At 40.3% G+C, this 16,242-nt stretch overlaps 3 protein-coding genes across 4 annotated transcripts; 2 read left to right on the forward strand and 1 right to left on the reverse strand.

Annotated features, from left to right (window-relative positions):
• Positions 1-275: 275 nt before the first annotated feature.
• Sod2 (superoxide dismutase 2) lies at positions 276-1,316 on the reverse strand. 2 transcript variants are annotated; one of them, XM_017160175.3, is made up of 3 exons: positions 1,237-1,316; positions 1,128-1,179; positions 276-996 (listed from the first exon to the last, which is right to left on the reverse strand). In XM_017160175.3, exons 2-3 carry the CDS (start codon positions 1,160-1,162, stop codon positions 378-380), a joined length of 654 nt encoding a protein of 217 aa, XP_017015664.1. In that variant the 5' UTR covers positions 1,163-1,179; positions 1,237-1,316; the 3' UTR covers positions 276-377. The 2 variants fall into 2 exon arrangements, with proteins under 2 accessions (XP_017015664.1, XP_017015663.1); XM_017160174.3 differs by having other exon boundaries at positions 1,128-1,287.
• A 1,930-nt stretch (positions 1,317-3,246) lies between these two features.
• On the forward strand, positions 3,247-4,706 carry Arp53D (Actin-related protein 53D). The gene is made up of 2 exons (XM_017160173.3): positions 3,247-3,400; positions 3,461-4,706. Exons 1-2 carry the CDS (start codon positions 3,313-3,315, stop codon positions 4,615-4,617), a joined length of 1,245 nt encoding a protein of 414 aa, XP_017015662.2. The 5' UTR covers positions 3,247-3,312; the 3' UTR covers positions 4,618-4,706.
• Positions 4,707-7,251: 2,545 nt separating this feature from the next.
• LOC108069911 (phospholipid-transporting ATPase ABCA3-like) lies at positions 7,252-15,395 on the forward strand. Its single transcript, XM_070212084.1, has 12 exons — positions 7,252-7,260; positions 7,325-7,353; positions 7,720-7,788; positions 9,336-9,906; positions 9,973-11,379; positions 11,441-11,756; positions 11,816-12,177; positions 12,229-13,072; positions 13,975-14,119; positions 14,184-14,360; positions 14,430-15,143; positions 15,194-15,395. Exons 1-12 carry the CDS (start codon positions 7,252-7,254, stop codon positions 15,393-15,395), a joined length of 4,845 nt encoding a protein of 1,614 aa, XP_070068185.1.
• Positions 15,396-16,242: the final 847 nt, after the last annotated feature.

A 16,242-nucleotide genomic window follows, 5' to 3' on the forward strand; every position in this document is an offset into this window, starting at 1 on the left:
GGAATACATTTTAAATAAGGAGAAAAACATAAAAAAATTGAAAGAATAAATTTAAATTACTTTAGCCTCATTTTCAAATGCACCCACATAAACGTCAATGTAGGAAGTATTTGAATAAAGAATGAATACATTTAAACACAACTCCTTAAAAAATCGGAATTCATTAATACAAATTCTAGGAATGTAAAATAACGCAGATGTTTAGGTGTTCTAAAATATGAAATTCCTCTAATAAATGAAGGTTTCCTACTCTTTTATAACACAAAATCCCACAATTAGTTGCAAACTGGTACCAATTTATTAGCCGCAACTGAGACTACAATTTAGGATCTCCGATCCGCAGATGCTTATAGATTAGACATAGATAACCGATGTGTTCAGCAGCTGAGCTTCTTGGCCTCCTGGAAGCGGCACGAAATGTCGTCCCAGTTGGCGATGTCCCAGATGGCCTCCACGTACGAAGGACGCACGTTCTTGTACTGCAGATAGTAGGCGTGCTCCCAGACGTCGATGCCGAAGAGGGGGATCAGGCCAGTGGAAGCCTCCAGGGGATCCTGGTTGGGCAGGGCGGCCAGCTGCAGTTTGCCGGACTTCTTGTTGTAGCCCAGCCAGCCCCAGCCGGAGCCCTGGACCGCCACGGTCAGGGTGCTCAGCTCCTTCTTAAACTCCTCGAAGCTCTTCCACTGCGACTCGATGGCCTTCTTCAGGTCCTCGCTGGGCTGGCTCTTGTTGGGCGACAGGTTCTGCCAGAAGATGGTGTGGTTGATGTGGCCGCCGCCATTGAATCGCAGGGCGGGCGCCAGCTGGATCAGCTTGGTGGTGTCGCTCTTCGCCTTGGCCTCCTCCAGCTGCTCCTCGGCGGCGTTCAGATTGTTGACGTAGGTCTGGTGGTGCTTCTGGTGGTGCAGCTCCATGATCTCCCGGCAGATGATGGGCTCCAGGGCGGCATAGTCGTAGGGCAGCTTCGGCAAGGTGTGCTTGCCACGCACCGCCAGGCTGCAATGGGTTAAGGCTCTTTTGTTTTATAATATCCTCAAGATCAGGGTCGCCATTTGTTGCTATTATTTATGTAATCGCCCGGCATCGATTTTGGCTTTTTTTCTATCTACTTAATGTCCGTCACTTACCTTGCCGACTGAGAAATTCTACGGGCCACAAACATCTCTGCGAATTATTTAGCTGCAAATTAGGCTTAGTCCTGATCTGTGTTTTAAATCCAAATAAAACAAGGCTTACGTTCTCGTTTTTCGCTTCCTCTTTTTGAACAATTTAATTCTAGAGATGGGCGAGGAGGCGAAAATATCGAATGGCCACAGTCGGTCAGTGATGTGGGTTTAGCTATCTAGAACGGCTAGAAATAGGACGGCTAGCACAAGTTAATAAATGTTTTAAATGTATCAAATTTTAACTATTTTGCAATGAAAAATAATTTAAATTTTGTAAGTTGTTTTCAAGCTATTTACATATCGATATTTATACCCTTGTAGAGGGTATTATAATTTCAGTCAGATGTTTGCAACGCAGTGAAGGAGACGTTTCCGACCACATTAAGTATATGGGCACTTCCAAAATGTCGCTCGGGACATTTGCATACCTTTAAAGTTGAATAGACTTTCTAATCTTTTCTCATTCGGCCCGCCCTAGCAAACTATTCCAGCCTTTTTCCCTTTACAGGCATTTTCTATTGCAGCGTGACGAATGAGAAAAGATTAGAAAGTCTATTTAATGACGAGTGTAATAATTTTTCGTCACAAATGTTGATATCAGAACTTTTGTATGTTGAAGGTGAGGTCGTCACTAGTTTTTTACCTCGTTAAGAGGTGTTTTTATTTGATATCAGAAGTTTTTGTTTGTTTACATTTGCTCTCATAGGAGCTAATATATACATTTAAATTTAAATTGGTCAATCATAATTTTTAAACTATTATATTTTAACAAATTAAGTTGAAAAGGCGTTGAAGTATTTCAAAATACCTTTTAAACGAGGTATAGCACATGTCTGTACCTTTAGTAGTGTAGAACTTACAAACTAACGAAATTTAGCTATTTTTAGCTTTTTCCCGCTAAAGTAGCGGCTTTTTCCAAAAGTCGTAGAACAAAAGATTCCTATATGGAACTCTTTAGTGCAAATTTACTGATTCCATGACCCTAAAATACAGTTCGCATACCCTCCCACAAAATTCAATACTCAGGGAGCGTTAGTTGTTCGAGTTGGCAAAAGTGGCTATTTTCGTATAAAAATAACTTTTAAACGTGACTTTTTACAGTAATGTGTTATATACCAAAATTTAAGGAATCTCAAGGGCTATACAGTTTAAAGTTGTAATGAAAATCGTTAGAGCCGTTTTTGAGAAAAATAAAAAAAAGCTAAAAAAAAAGTTTTCAAAAATTGTCTTTTGTGCATATTTTTTTAACTATTACATTTACACAAATTGCATATAGAAGGCGTTTATAGCATTTAAAAATACCTTTCAAACGAGATGCAGCACAAGTCTGTAGCTTTAGTAGTATAGAAGTTACGGCTTTCCGAATTTTAGCTATTTATAGCTGTTTTCCCGCTAAACTAGGGAGTTTTTCCAAAAGTGGTAGAACAAAAGTTTTTTATATCGATGTGACGAACGTCATATCAAATTTTCAGAACTTAAAAAACATATTTTGGACAAGTGGACAAACTGACAAACAGAATTAAATTTTCATTTTGGGAAGAAGAAGAAAATCTTATTTTGGCTAAAACTTTTGAACGGAGAGTCGGATTTTGACAAATGACCCCTCATTCGACGGGTATTTTCAAAAGGAATACAACTAAAACATTGCGAGGGGGCATTTATCCCCACCGGCCCCAACAGCTCCAAATTTCGAAATTTTCACTTTTTCACTTTCACCGCTCTCTCTCCCAAGCCAATTGATTTTCTTAGAGTCTTGGTATGCAATCCTGTTAGTTTTCGCAATACCTTTCGATAGGTATATCATTCATTATGATCGGACCATCACAGTAGATTTTCATTTCTTCGTGTATATATAGTAGTCGCCTTCGCACACTCTCCTGGTGCGCTTCGTCACTACATGGACTGCCGTCCATAGTGATAAACAAAATTAAAATAGAAACGCTGAATCTGGAATCCCTACTTTATCTGCAAGGGTATATAAGCTTCGGCTGGCCGAAGGTAGCTTTCTTTCTTGTTTTAATTTGATTTCTACTTGGGATTATCGATGGACCGAGGTAAAATTCATGGGCGCCAAATTTGAAAGGTACTGTGAGTTTTACGTCACTAAAATATCCTTCCTCCTGAAACAAACAACATAGCACACAAAATGTCGACAATTGAAATACCTTCCCGCATCAAAATCGAGATAACAGATAAACGAGCACAGCACATTCTCTACAAGTATCTACAAATACGTAAGTCCCCGATTAAAAACCAAACCAGTTATAATTCGGTGATAATTTGTTCTGCTATAGCTTCCCTAGACATGAGTAGTGAGGATAATAGTTCTTTCCACCAAACTGCCGTGGTATTCGATAATGGTTCTGGGGTATGTAAGGCCGGATTCTCCGCGGAAGACACTCCTCGGGTGGTCTTCCCCTCGATTGTGGGCAGACCTCGCCACCAGAACGTTCTGATGGAATCTCTGATCGATGATTGTATTATTGGCGAGGCGGCTGCCCGTAAAAGAGGAATGCTCACCCTAAGATATCCCATCGAGCACGGGGTGGTCAAGAATTGGGATGACATGGAAAAGATTTGGGAACACACATATGAGCTTTTAAGGGCAGATCCAATGGATTTGCCCGCCCTGCTCACAGAAGCCCCCCTGAATCCGAAGAAGAATAGAGAGAAGATGACGGAGATTATGTTTGAACACTTTCGGGTGCCAGCTTTCTACGTGGCCATCCAGGCCGTGCTCTCTCTTTACGCCACCGGACGAACGGTGGGCATTGTGGTGGACTCGGGAGATGGTGTGACCCACACAGTTCCAATCTACGAGGGATTCGCCCTGCCCCACGCCAGTGTTCGCGTGGATCTCGCTGGCAGGGATCTCACCGATTTTCTGTGCAAACTACTCCTGGAGAAGGGTGTAAAATTGGGCACTTCTGCAGAACGGGAAATAGTACGGGACATCAAGGAGAAACTGTGCTACGTGTCGATGAACTATGACCAGGAAATGGAACTCCAGCAGAAGCAGCCAATGGCGCTGGACGATAGCTATGAACTACCCGATGGCCAAAAGATCTGCTTGGGGAGCGAGAGATTCCGCTGCCCGGAGGCTCTCTTCCAACCCAGTTTGCTGGGCCAGGAGGTGATGGGCATCCACGAGGCCACCTATCACTCGATCATTAACTGCGACTTGGATCTGCGCAAGGATATGTATGCGAACATAGTGCTCTCCGGCGGAACAACCATGTTTCGCAATATTGAACACAGATTCCTGCAGGACCTAACCAAAATGGCGCCCCCATCCATAAGAATAAAAATCAACGCCAGTCCTGACCGAAGATTCTCCGTTTGGACGGGTGGCTCCGTACTGGCCTCGCTCAGCAGTTTTCAAAACATGTGGATCGACAGCATGGAGTACGAGGAAGTGGGCTCCAGCATCGTACATCGCAAGTGTTTCTAGGTCAACCTCAGCACAATATCGCCAGTTCGAGTTCATTAATTGTGTTAATGATAAGAAAAAATAATATATTTTTGTATGCTTTAATGAAAGATTGCCTTGTTTTGATTTCTACATGTTATGTAAGTTAAGTTGAATTCCTATCAAATTCTCAAATTGTTATATTATCTTAAATGTTTAGAAATGTGATAAACTGTTGTGCAATTGGAATTTGCCCAATATCAGCTATTTCTGTGTACAGAAAAACTCCTAAAATATTCTCAAATTATTATATTACCGACAGGTTCCAGAAAAGGTATAAATTGCTGTGTAAATGAAATTCCATAAATATCAGCTCTTGAAAGGTAACGTGACACAGTTTTCCACGTAAGATTCAAATTGAAACTCCTTACAGACGATATCGATCTACACTTCTGAAATTGCAATCTTGCCAAAGCCGCTCTTAAAATATTCATATAAACGAAACCATTAGCATCCAATTATGCTGGCAACTGCTGGGTTTTGATTCAAATTAATTACGAATTTATAAAGTTAAATTGACGCATACAAATGTGTGCGATTGCCGCATTTCAGCGAGAATCAAACAACACGTTGTAACCTTAACTTCCTCCCGTCGCACGTGCAACGGGCGACAAGTTCCAACTCTTGAAGCATTCACCTTCATAATAGTAATCTCAATTGTCAAGCCCCATCATTTCGCAGCGTCACTTGGCTTAAAGACCTTTTGTTAAGCACTTCAATAGATTTTGATCACGGATCCACAGTAAAACTTGTTGGAGAAAAACGACATAGCATAGCGCTGAAAATAGCGAAAATAGCGCATCTGAAAACGATTTTTAATACCTATTTTATAAAATTTTAACACCCAGCACCAGTGCTGCCATCGCTTAGCTTGAAAAACAGGACAGATAAGCCACAAAAAACAGGGAAAAAAAGGACAAAAAATTTAAAAAAAGGACAAAAAAAAGGACAAAAGTAAATGCGCCTCCATTTTTCTGTTTTTACCAATGGGTTATATATTTACTTAGTATAAATGGATCTTAAATAAAATTCAATTATGTAATGATCTACTGCTCCCGACTCACAACCTTCTTTGTTTGATCATTTTACCATGGTAAATTTTTGTGCGTATACGTAATAATCTAAAATTATTAAAATAATAAAAGCATTTCAAGTAACTATATTGGTAATACAAAAAAATTTAATCTGCGTCAAACCCGAATAAGAGTCGTTGAAATTTTTTTCTGACAAAAAAGCAGAGAGTAAAAATTGAGAAATTTTTAAAGTGTTTTCCTCTTTTTTTTGCTACAGAAAAAATCGTACCATAAAGAAAATCCATCGACTGCTTTACGTCTCTTTAATAATTTGTAAAAAAAATTATTTTTTAAGAGCCGAACTATAAAAATGATGGTTAGAAAGGCATTTTAGCATATAAAAACAGGTTTATACACTTTCGACTAGCAAAAATAACACTCAAAACCTTATTTTTGGAAAAAGGACAGATTTCCGGATAGGGGATGTTTGAAATTTTTTCCGGATAAAGCCGTTAAAAAAGGACAGATCTGTCCGGAAAAAGGACAAAATGGCAGCACTGCCCAGCACTAATCACGTTGTTTAAATCTTGAAAAAAATTAAAATTACGGACTTAAATCATATTTATCAAAAGTAAATTGGCTGATGTGTGGATAAGAGTTGAGTTAGACTCACATAAAAAGAATGTTGAGCTTATTTGAACCTCGATAGAGGTTTATCTTTACACTGAGAAAATTATATAGATTAGATTAATTTAAATTAAATATCTTTATTTTTTCTCGATATTTTAAAAACAGATAAGCTTTCCAATTTTAAAATTGAAGTGTCCAACTAAAATTTAAACCAGAAATTAAAAAATAAAATAATTATCAAAACGCTAAAAATATTATTAAATATGTAAATACGAAAAAAATTTTGTTAAAATTTACCAATGAGCATAGTTTAGTAACTATACAAAATAGCACATTAAATGTTCTTGTAACAAAAATACTTTTTTTTTTTTAGTATTTAAGATTTTTTCCGAATACGACAAGTTTAGCAAGTGTATATTTATGTAGTAGTAATTATTTTTCGTCACCAAAGTTGATTTTAAAACTGTCACATTTTTTTATATCACAAAATTTTTTTTTAAATTAGTACAAGGGGATGGACGTTTATGACAATATAATCAAAAAAAAGAAAATTATAGGTATATATAGTATACAGTAGTTGCTTTGCTTACAATCCCGGTGCGATTCGTAAGAGTATCTATTAAACAATCATTACACCAGTTTACAAAATAAAATCGACCTCTTCCTCATCGAAGGCAACCTTAATTTTCCGGTAAAGTACATATCTTTGAGATTTTTTATGTTAAAAAAACGTATTTGGCCCTTTTTTTATTTTCTATCTCGAGTTTTGATAACCCGATTTCGGTCACCGTAGACTCATTATACAAGTAATAGAATGTCCTTTATTAACAAATCTACTATTTAATGGCTTGGGACCATTTCAATATTATATTAGCCAATTTAAATACCAATCGATTTTTTTCTGTGTGCAAAACAGCGTTGCTTAAAAAAAAATGGGAAATCTGGAATGTGTCACATTTGTTTTTAGCACTGAATGGATTTTGTAATTCATACCATATATATAAGTAAATACCCAAATAACCAAGGCTTTGCTTGTGATTTGGCAGTTGAGGATTGACCGCACAAGTGCTCAGAAGTAATAAATTTTGTGAATAAAGGATTTTTGTGTATGATTTAATTACTGTGAAATGGACATGGCTTTAAAAATGCTAAATACAATCAAAGAAAAGGAGTTGCTCAAAAATTAATATTAGAATTTCATCTGGTGGCTCTGCATTTTTATTTTAAAATCGGTTAAAAGTGTTATTTTTAGTGGTACTCGACTAAACTGAACCTTTTTATTTTTGGTTTTAGCTTAAATGGCAAAAGTAAAAAACTGGGACAAATTCGTCCTAATACTATGGAAGAATTGGGTCCTCCAATGGAACTCCAAAATCCGGACTGTCGTAGAGCTGGCGATGCCAGTCACATTCGTTCTGATTATTTTTTTTATGCGTTCTAGTTCTGAAACATATCCAAAGAATGTTACCCGTTATTCGGAGCAGAATATATATAGTCTTTTTTCCGTAAGGTGAGTTTTGCTATGACTTAAATACCATCGTTTCTGTTGATGGTGATTAAAAATGAATATTCCTTATAGGGTCAGATAAGACTCCTTTACTGCATTTTTTAAGTTTGAATTTTTAAACTTTGCATTTTATCTCTGAAACATTTTCCATTTTAATTTCTAAATTTTTTTAATGTCTTGAAAAACACTGATTTAATTTAACAGATTATATTAGCTCAGAATCGTAATTTTCACAAAAAATCTGTAGCGCAGGATTCTTAGAGATAGGTCAGACAGACGGACAGATTCTTGGTCTGTTAGTTAGCTAAAACATTTTAAAAGTGCAAGTTCGAACCTTAAATTGGAGAAATTTTTTATATCTTTTTAAATCTGGAATTGTTTAACTCTGAGGTTATTTTTTCATAAACTTTGTGTAGCTGAGATATCAGATATTTTAGCATTAATTAAGGACAATAAATAAAGGTTACGTTTTGTAAAATAGAGTTATTTTCCAAAGACAATTCAGCATCAAAAAGGGAAGATTCTTATTCACTTATTTATTCCGCCAATGGATTAAATCCTTATCTGACTAGTAGGTTATAAACTTCATTCTGAGACTTAGAACCACATACAAAATATTCCCTAAGCGATTGCCTATGCAAATCCTTCTTGGATCCCGAACATAATCGAATGCTAGCTGACAGAGAATTAAACAGCCGCAAAACCCCTAAAACTAGCTCATTCCGAGCATAATTGGTCCTAGCAGCACTATCAAAAAAAGGACCAAGGTACGGAGATTCCTGGCTGGGGCATACATATAGAACAGAACATTTTTCATTTTTTTCAAGTTTTTTTTGCCATTAAGGGATTGTGCTTAGACTTTGTGACTTGGCATGTGGATTACTTTTAATTTTATCCAATTATTACTTTTTATTCCCTTGCAGAGAGTATTATGATTTCAGCCAGAAGTTTGCAACGCAGTGAAGGAGACGTTTCCGACCCCATAAAGTATATATATTATTGATTAGCATCACTAGACGAGTCAATCTATGTCCGTCTGTCCGTCCGTTTGTCTGTCCGTAATAATATTCTTAGGAATATTATTTTGTAAATATTTCTGTATTTGAATATGAACGCTGAGATCTCGAAAACTACAAAATCTAGAAGGTTGAGATTTCCCACACATATTATTGGCTTCCTACGCAGCGCAAGTTTATTTCAGCCAAGTGCCACGCCGCCTCTAACGCCCACACCTTTAAAGATTTCCGAGAAGTATAATTGCAATTTGGTTGTGCATATTTATACCTATCGAAATGTAGAAGACATTTTTCAAATCGGACTATTCATTAAAAAGTTATACGAAATCAAAAAAATGTTTTATATCCATCTCCCTCGCACTCCCTTTAGACGAGTGACGGTTATTAGATAGTCGGGACACCAAATCGACTATAGCGTTCTCTCTTGTTTTCTTTTGAAATGGCGGCTGTGGAAATTTTTTCGTCAGGCTAGATTAAAAAAATCTATTTATCTACAAATCGGACTACATTTTTGTTTAACTCTTATTTGCAAAGCCTGAAAAGCAACTTCACCGTGTGCTATTCGCCGTCGAATGCCATCCTTGACAAACTGGTGAACAACGCTTTGCAGAACTGGAAACAGGAATTCCAAGACTTTGACATAGGCAAATATTACGCCTCTAAAAATGCAGCCCAACTGGAATTGGATATCGTTCAAAAGAGAGCCCTCGCCGGCATCCAGTTCGATGACACTTGGGCTAATCTCACGGACCAAATTCCTGATCATTTTCACTTTGCGCTGCGATTTCCAGCAAAGTTACGAGTAAAAGAGGCGTTTAAAAAAAATACCTGGGAAACAAAAATATTGTTTCCGTCATTTGGTATTAGGGGCCAACAAAACCATGATTATCCGGGATATTTAAGAGACGGGTTCCTGGCCTTGCAACAGGAACTTTCATTGGCGTATATACGGCAAAAGTCGGGAAGTTCTAACCTGCCGAAAGTCAATGTGCAACATTATCCATATCCCGCATACAAAAAAGATGACTTTCTCAATTACTTGACGACTCTATTGCCGTTATTCATAGTACTAAGTTTCATGTATCCCTCCCTGTGCATCACCAAGGTAAGTAGCAATACCGGACAACGTTTTTCCCTTCTCCTCCAATCACGGTATTGTCTTCGCTTTCAGTTTATCGCCGCCGAGAAGGAACAACAGCTGAAGGAGGTTATGAAGATCATGGGACTGAGAAACTGGCTTCACTGGGCTGCTTGGTTTGTCAAGTCTATTGTACAGCTCGCTATTTTCGCCATATTGATTGCCACAGCATTCAAGGTGGATACGAAATATGGGCCTGTGTTAGAGAACTCTAGCTTTACGGTCCTGCTCTTTTTCCTGATATCATACATCATTGCCAGCATCTGCTTCTGCTTTATGATGGCCACTCTATTCTCGAAGGCCAGTACGGCATCCACTGTAACGGCATTGACCTTGCTAATAGCCCATATCCCCTATTATTTTACCTTTGACGTCAGTTTGTCCTCCAAGTTGGGCTGGAGCTTGATCCCTAACACGGCTGTGGGCTTGGGATTCAAGCTGATCGTAAACTTCGAGGAAGTCGGCGACGGTTTGCAGTGGAGTAGCCTCTTTACTCCCGCATCCGATGGCGATTCTTTGACCGTTGGCGCCGTGATCATGATGATGATGACTTCCAGTGTCATCTTCATGACTATATGCTTGTATGTGGAGCAAGTAAGGCCCGGTGATTTTGGAGTCCCGCGTCCCTGGAACTTCCCTTTTACCAGGGAGTTTTGGGGTATCAAAAGTACCAAAAGAGAAAACGATTCGGAGTTCGTTCAGATGGATCAATTGGACCCAAAGGCTTTTGAAAAGGAACTGGAAGGCAAACAAATCGGACTTCAGATAAAAGACCTAAGAAAGCGTTTTGCCGATAAGACTGTGGTGAAGGGCTTGACCATGAATATGTTCAAGGATGAAATAACGGTACTACTGGGCCACAATGGAGCCGGCAAGACCACCACCATATCGATGCTAACCGGGATGATTCCGCCGACGAGCGGCGCAGCGATCATAAATGGCTATGACATCACCACCCATACGGAAGAAGCTCGCATGTCTATGGGCATCTGTCCGCAGCACAATGTGCTCTTTGATGGCATGAGTGTATCGAATCACATCCGATTCTTCAGTAGGATAAAGGGACTCCGAGGTGAGGAAGTCGAGGCGGAGGTGGCCAAGTATCTGAAGATGATCCAGCTGGAGGACAAGGCGAATGTGCCGGCATCGAAACTCTCGGGCGGAATGAAGCGCAAGCTCTCCGTCTGCTGTGCCCTTTGTGGCGGCACGAAGGTGGTGCTGTGCGATGAGCCCAGCTCCGGAATGGATCCAGCGGCCAGGCGGCAGTTGTGGGATCTCCTCCAGAAGGAGAAGGTCGGGCGCACCCTGCTGCTGACCACCCACTTCATGGACGAGGCCGATGTGCTGGGCGATCGCATTGCCATCATGTGCGACGGCAAACTGCAGTGCCTTGGGTCCACCTTCTTTTTGAAAAAACAGTATGGATCGGGGTACCGATTGGTGAGTGGAGATAGGTTATGTGGTATATAGTGTATGGTTATTATTCATACACTCCCTCCAGATCTGTGTAAAGGACGATGACTGCCGAACGAACAAGGTGACTGCCCTACTGAACAGGTACATTCCGGGTCTGCAGCCGGTGTTAGATATCGGTGCCGAGTTGTCTTACCAACTTCCGGATCGATACTCTCCCAAATTCGAGGAGATGTTCAACGAGCTGGAGGAAAGATCCGATGACCTGCATCTTAATGGCTATGGCGTAAGCATCACCTCGCTGGAGGAGGTGTTCATGAAGGTCGGTGCCGAACAGGACAGCACTGCTAAAGTGAGGGAACAAAGCGATAGCTTTAATGGAGATAACTACAAATCTGTAGAGTGTAAGTTGGGATTGGTTCCGTAATTTGGACACCCACTATGATCCATTTCCTTCTTTCAGCCCTCGGAACTTTCTCGAATAATAGACGCAAGCTCCAGGGACTGAAGCTCTACTTGAATCAATGGAAGGCCATGTTGCTCAAGAAGCTCCTGTACACTTGGCGAAACAAGTTGTTCCTGTTCGTTCTTAACCTCACTCCCCTGTTCTTCTTGCTCATAAGCTATTTGAGCGTACTATCGACTGACGATCTGAAGCCGATGACTTTCTCGATAACTCAGTACCCCTCGGCTGTGACAGTTCTAGATCTCTCAGAAACAAAAAACGGATCGCGAGGTCAAGAAATGGGACTGAAATACGCTGACCTGGCCAAATCGTACGGAGATGCTTACAAACTGGAGTTGACTGGCAAAGAGAACTTTGAGGTTAGTGAGCTTAATTTTCTGTACACGCCATTCTAAAACACATGTTTGCAGGACTACATTAGCAAGGTCGGAGAAACAAAGCAAACGGGTATTAACCCGCATTATCTGGTGGGCGCCTCTTTTTCCAACTCGAAAATAATTGCCTGGCTGAACAACCAGGCCTATCACGCAGCTCCATTAGCCCTTAACATGGTCCACAACGCTATGGCCAAGGCACTTGTGGGTCCACAGGTGCAGATCGGGGTCACCAATGCACCTCTACACTACCCTCCACCCCCCAATTCTGAGAAGAGCATCGTATTAATTATGGCCGTTTTGGTTTCCCTAAGTCTGTACTTCAGCATGTGTTTTGTTAGTTCGATGTATATTCTGTTCCCAATAAGGGAGCGTGGGTCCAGGGCCAAGTTGCTGCAGTTTGTCGGTGGCGTAAAATTGTGGATCTTCTGGACATCGCAATTTATTTGCGACTTTGCCTCCAACCTTGTGACGGCCATGATCGTTATTGTCGCGATCCTTTGTTTCCAGGTGCCAGGTCTGGGTTTCAGCGAACTGAGCTGCTTCTTCGTTCTGCTGCTGTTCTATGGATTCTCCGTGGTGCCCTTCATCTACACAATGTCGTTGGTCATTCGGGAACCAGTCACTGGATTTGCGCGCACAGCAATTATCAATATATTTTTTGGTTTTGCACTGGTTGTTGCGTTTTTGGTAGTGGCTAAAATGAAGGGATCGTATGAAAATGCTCTTTTCTTGTATTGGACCTTCCACATTTTCCCGCAGTTTGCACTTGGAATGGGGTTAGCAAATATTATTACAAACATGGCCAATAGAGCTATTTATAGTTTCTCTCTTGGAATTCCATACACCAAGCTCTGCGATACTAATCCAAAATACTGCGGTGAGTACTTATGTAACCTTTCATTAAAAAACTTGTTATTCAAAGAAATCAATCTTCTATTAATGGTATTATGCTTGAACGAATATATTAGAGGGGGATGAGGGTGTAAAGCTATCAATATGTTTTTACAAGCACAGAGTTTTCGCAAGCCAAATTTATTTTAAACATGAAAGGAAGCTAGCTTTGGTTAGCCGAAGCTTACAGATAAAATCAATACAGATCACACAAAAAAAATCGATGTATATTTATACCTATCGAAATGTAGAAGACATTTTTCAAATCGGACCATTCATTAAAAAGTTATACGCAATCAAAATTGTTTATATATCTATCTCCCTCGCACTCCCTTTAGCTGAGTTACGATTATTAGATAGTCGGGACATCAACCCGAGTACAGCGTTCTCTCTTGTTTAAGTTAAAAACGATATGAGTATGCATATCCTGAAATTGATATGACGTGATTTTTTTTGTGTATTTAGTTTAGTGCTCACTCGATCGGTGCAGTTCCAGGGGTTCCAGACATGCTATTGCCTATTTAAAATGTGGTTTCCAAGTTGTCAAAAATCAAAACGCCTTCTTCCTACAAAGTCACAATGAATTTTCTTATATTTCTTTGATTATTCCTTTGGGAGCCTTAAGATATAGTGGTCCGATCCGGCTCACTCCGCAATTTTATCGTGTTTATCAATATTTATCGAAATGTAGAAGAAATTTTTCTAATCGCACCATTCGTTAAAAAGTTATGCATGTTGAAATATCTCCATCACCCTCGCACTCTCTTTAACAGGTATCTGATAGTCGGGGCACCTGACTATAGCGTCCTCTCTTGTTTTGTATTTCTTTGATGCACTGTATGTTTAACAGTCAAGTTTGATATGATTGATGATTATTACAATTCCCAGAATCGTTTTTTTCCTGGAATTATTTCGGTATATCATACCAGTTGATCAGCATGACCGCTACCGGAATTTTCTTCTTCCTCATTCTTTTTCTGGTGGAGTTCCGAGTGATCCCGGTACTAATGTTCAAGATTCGACAAAAGCTGACGTGAGTACTTGTGGCTCCCGGTTAATATATTTACGTCATACCTATTGCTGTTTTCTTTGGGCAGTAAAATGTCTTCCCCATCGACCGATAACTACGTAGATGACGACGTGGATCAGGAGCGTAAGCGCATCCTTCACATGACTGCCGATGAGAGGGCCTCCAAGAATCTGGTGCTGGATCGGGTCACCAAGAACTACGGTCAGTTCCGAGCCGTTGATCAGGTGTCGCTCTGCGTAAGGGAGTAAGTTCAAATATTCCATAGTATTGTTGAGTATTTTTAAAACAATTCTAAATTTTAAACCCATCGCAGAACCGAATGCTTTGGCCTGCTGGGTGTGAACGGAGCCGGAAAAACGACCACTTTCAAGATGATGACCGGCGAAGAGTGGATCAGCTCGGGAGCCGCGTACGTCCAAGGTCAGATCCTGGGCTGGAACATGAGCGGGATATACAAGTTGATCGGCTACTGTCCGCAGTTCGATGCATTGCCGACAGGACTGACGGGTCGCGAGGTGCTGCGAGTTTTCTGCCTGCTTTGCGGAGTTCCCGGGGAGGACATTAGGCGAGTTATCGAGGATCTGGCCAAATCTTTCGGGTTCGTGAAGCACTTAGACAAACGGACAGAAGCCTTTAGTGGAGGAAATAAGCGAAAGCTGAGCACGGCCATCGCATTGATCGGCAGTCCGTCCGTGATTTACCTAGATGAGCCCACATCCGGCATGGATCCAGCGGCCAGGCGACAGCTATGGAATGTGGTCAGCCGCATCCGGGAGTCTGGAAAATCCATCGTCCTGACCTCCCACAGCATGGAGGAGTGTGAGGCCCTGTGCACCCGACTGGCCATTATGGTGAATGGAGAGTTCAAGTGCCTCGGATCCACGCAGCACCTAAAGAACAAGTTCTCCAAGGGACTGATCCTCAAGATCAAGTTGCGACGTGACCTGAAGGACGTGGGTCGGAGGGAAGGAGATATCTTTGCCGTGAAGGCGTTTGTAAGAGAAAAGTATCCTGACTCCATTCTCCGGTAAGGACTTGATATTTTCTTTATTCATTTATTAATACTTTTTCTACTAGGGATGATACCGTGGGTCTGCTAACCTTTTACATTCCATTGACTGGGGTGAAATGGTCACGCATCTTTGGAACGATGGAGAGGAATCGCAAGCAGCTGAATGTGGAGGATTACTCGGTCAGCCAGACCACTCTGGAGGAGATCTTTTTGGAGTTTGCCAAGAACCAGCGCGAGGAATCTAGTGCAGTTAATAAAGCCAACTAGCTTCTCTCTTCACCGCCTTGCACCGATAGCAGTAACTTGCTCAAAAATTCAATTCAATTAATAACATTTAAGATTTATCTGATGAATAATCCATTACGTGAATTTTTTAAAGCAAAATTTTATAATTTTTTACAACATTATTTTAAATATTTAAAGTAACAATTAAAGCAAAAATTGCAATTTTATTGAATCATCTTTTTCTGCACCTACCGTTTTAAGCTGTCTAGAATCATAAAAAAGTTAAACCGCGCTCACAAGCAAAAATCCCTACTGTCACTGCGTTGTGAACATCTAACTATTGTATTGGTAATTCTAACTATATGATTTCTATCCCCCTTATTACTGGTCGGTTACTTTGCCAGTGATTGGGATCTCACCAATATATTTGAAGACATTAGCATTATAAGATTCTAATTGATTACGAATTACGAATTAAGCCAATTGACGCATACAAATGTGTGGGATTGCCACATCTCATCGAGAATGAAAAACCACGCAATTACCTTAACTTCCTTCCAGTTGCACGTGCATGGAGTCACCAGAGTTGCCGAAAACAATACCAAGTTCCCGCTCTCGAAGCGTTCACCTTCGTAATCGTAATCATAATTGTCAAGCTCCGTCATTTCGCAGTCAGCTGCCCTTGAGGCATAAAGCTCTTCTGTTGAAGTATACACCCTAAATACTATCCACTAATTTGTATAGCCGACACTATCGGCTAATATGTCGGTGCCAAAGCAGTTGCTGGAACACTATGAAAAAAAGGCGTTTTGCTGTGTTCACTTTTTTTACATTTCGCTTAAGAATTATTTTTTTAATTTTGAGAATTTTTTTCGATATTCCAAAGGCA

Source organism: Drosophila takahashii, chromosome 2R (genome assembly GCF_030179915.1).
Source record: "Drosophila takahashii strain IR98-3 E-12201 chromosome 2R, DtakHiC1v2, whole genome shotgun sequence".
In the NCBI taxonomy this organism is placed as follows: domain Eukaryota; kingdom Metazoa; phylum Arthropoda; class Insecta; order Diptera; family Drosophilidae; genus Drosophila; species Drosophila takahashii.

Coding starts and splice junctions, on each gene's coding strand:
- Arp53D (XM_017160173.3), top strand. CDS start 3,313: ATGTCGACAATTGAAATACCTTCCCGCATCAAAATCGAGATAACAGAT. Junction 3,401..3,460: donor CTACAAGTATCTACAAATAC/GTAAGTCCCCGA, acceptor GTTCTGCTATAG/CTTCCCTAGACATGAGTAGT.
- LOC108069911 (XM_070212084.1), top strand. Junction 7,354..7,719: donor GACCGCACAAGTGCTCAGAA/GTAATAAATTTT, acceptor TATGCGTTCTAG/TTCTGAAACATATCCAAAGA. Junction 15,144..15,193: donor TATCCTGACTCCATTCTCCG/GTAAGGACTTGA, acceptor TTTTTCTACTAG/GGATGATACCGTGGGTCTGC.
- Sod2 (XM_017160175.3), bottom strand. CDS start 1,162: ATGTTTGTGGCCCGTAGAATTTCTCAGTCGGCAAG. Junction 997..1,127: donor AGAATTTCTCAGTCGGCAAG/GTAAGTGACGGA, acceptor AACCCATTGCAG/CCTGGCGGTGCGTGGCAAGC.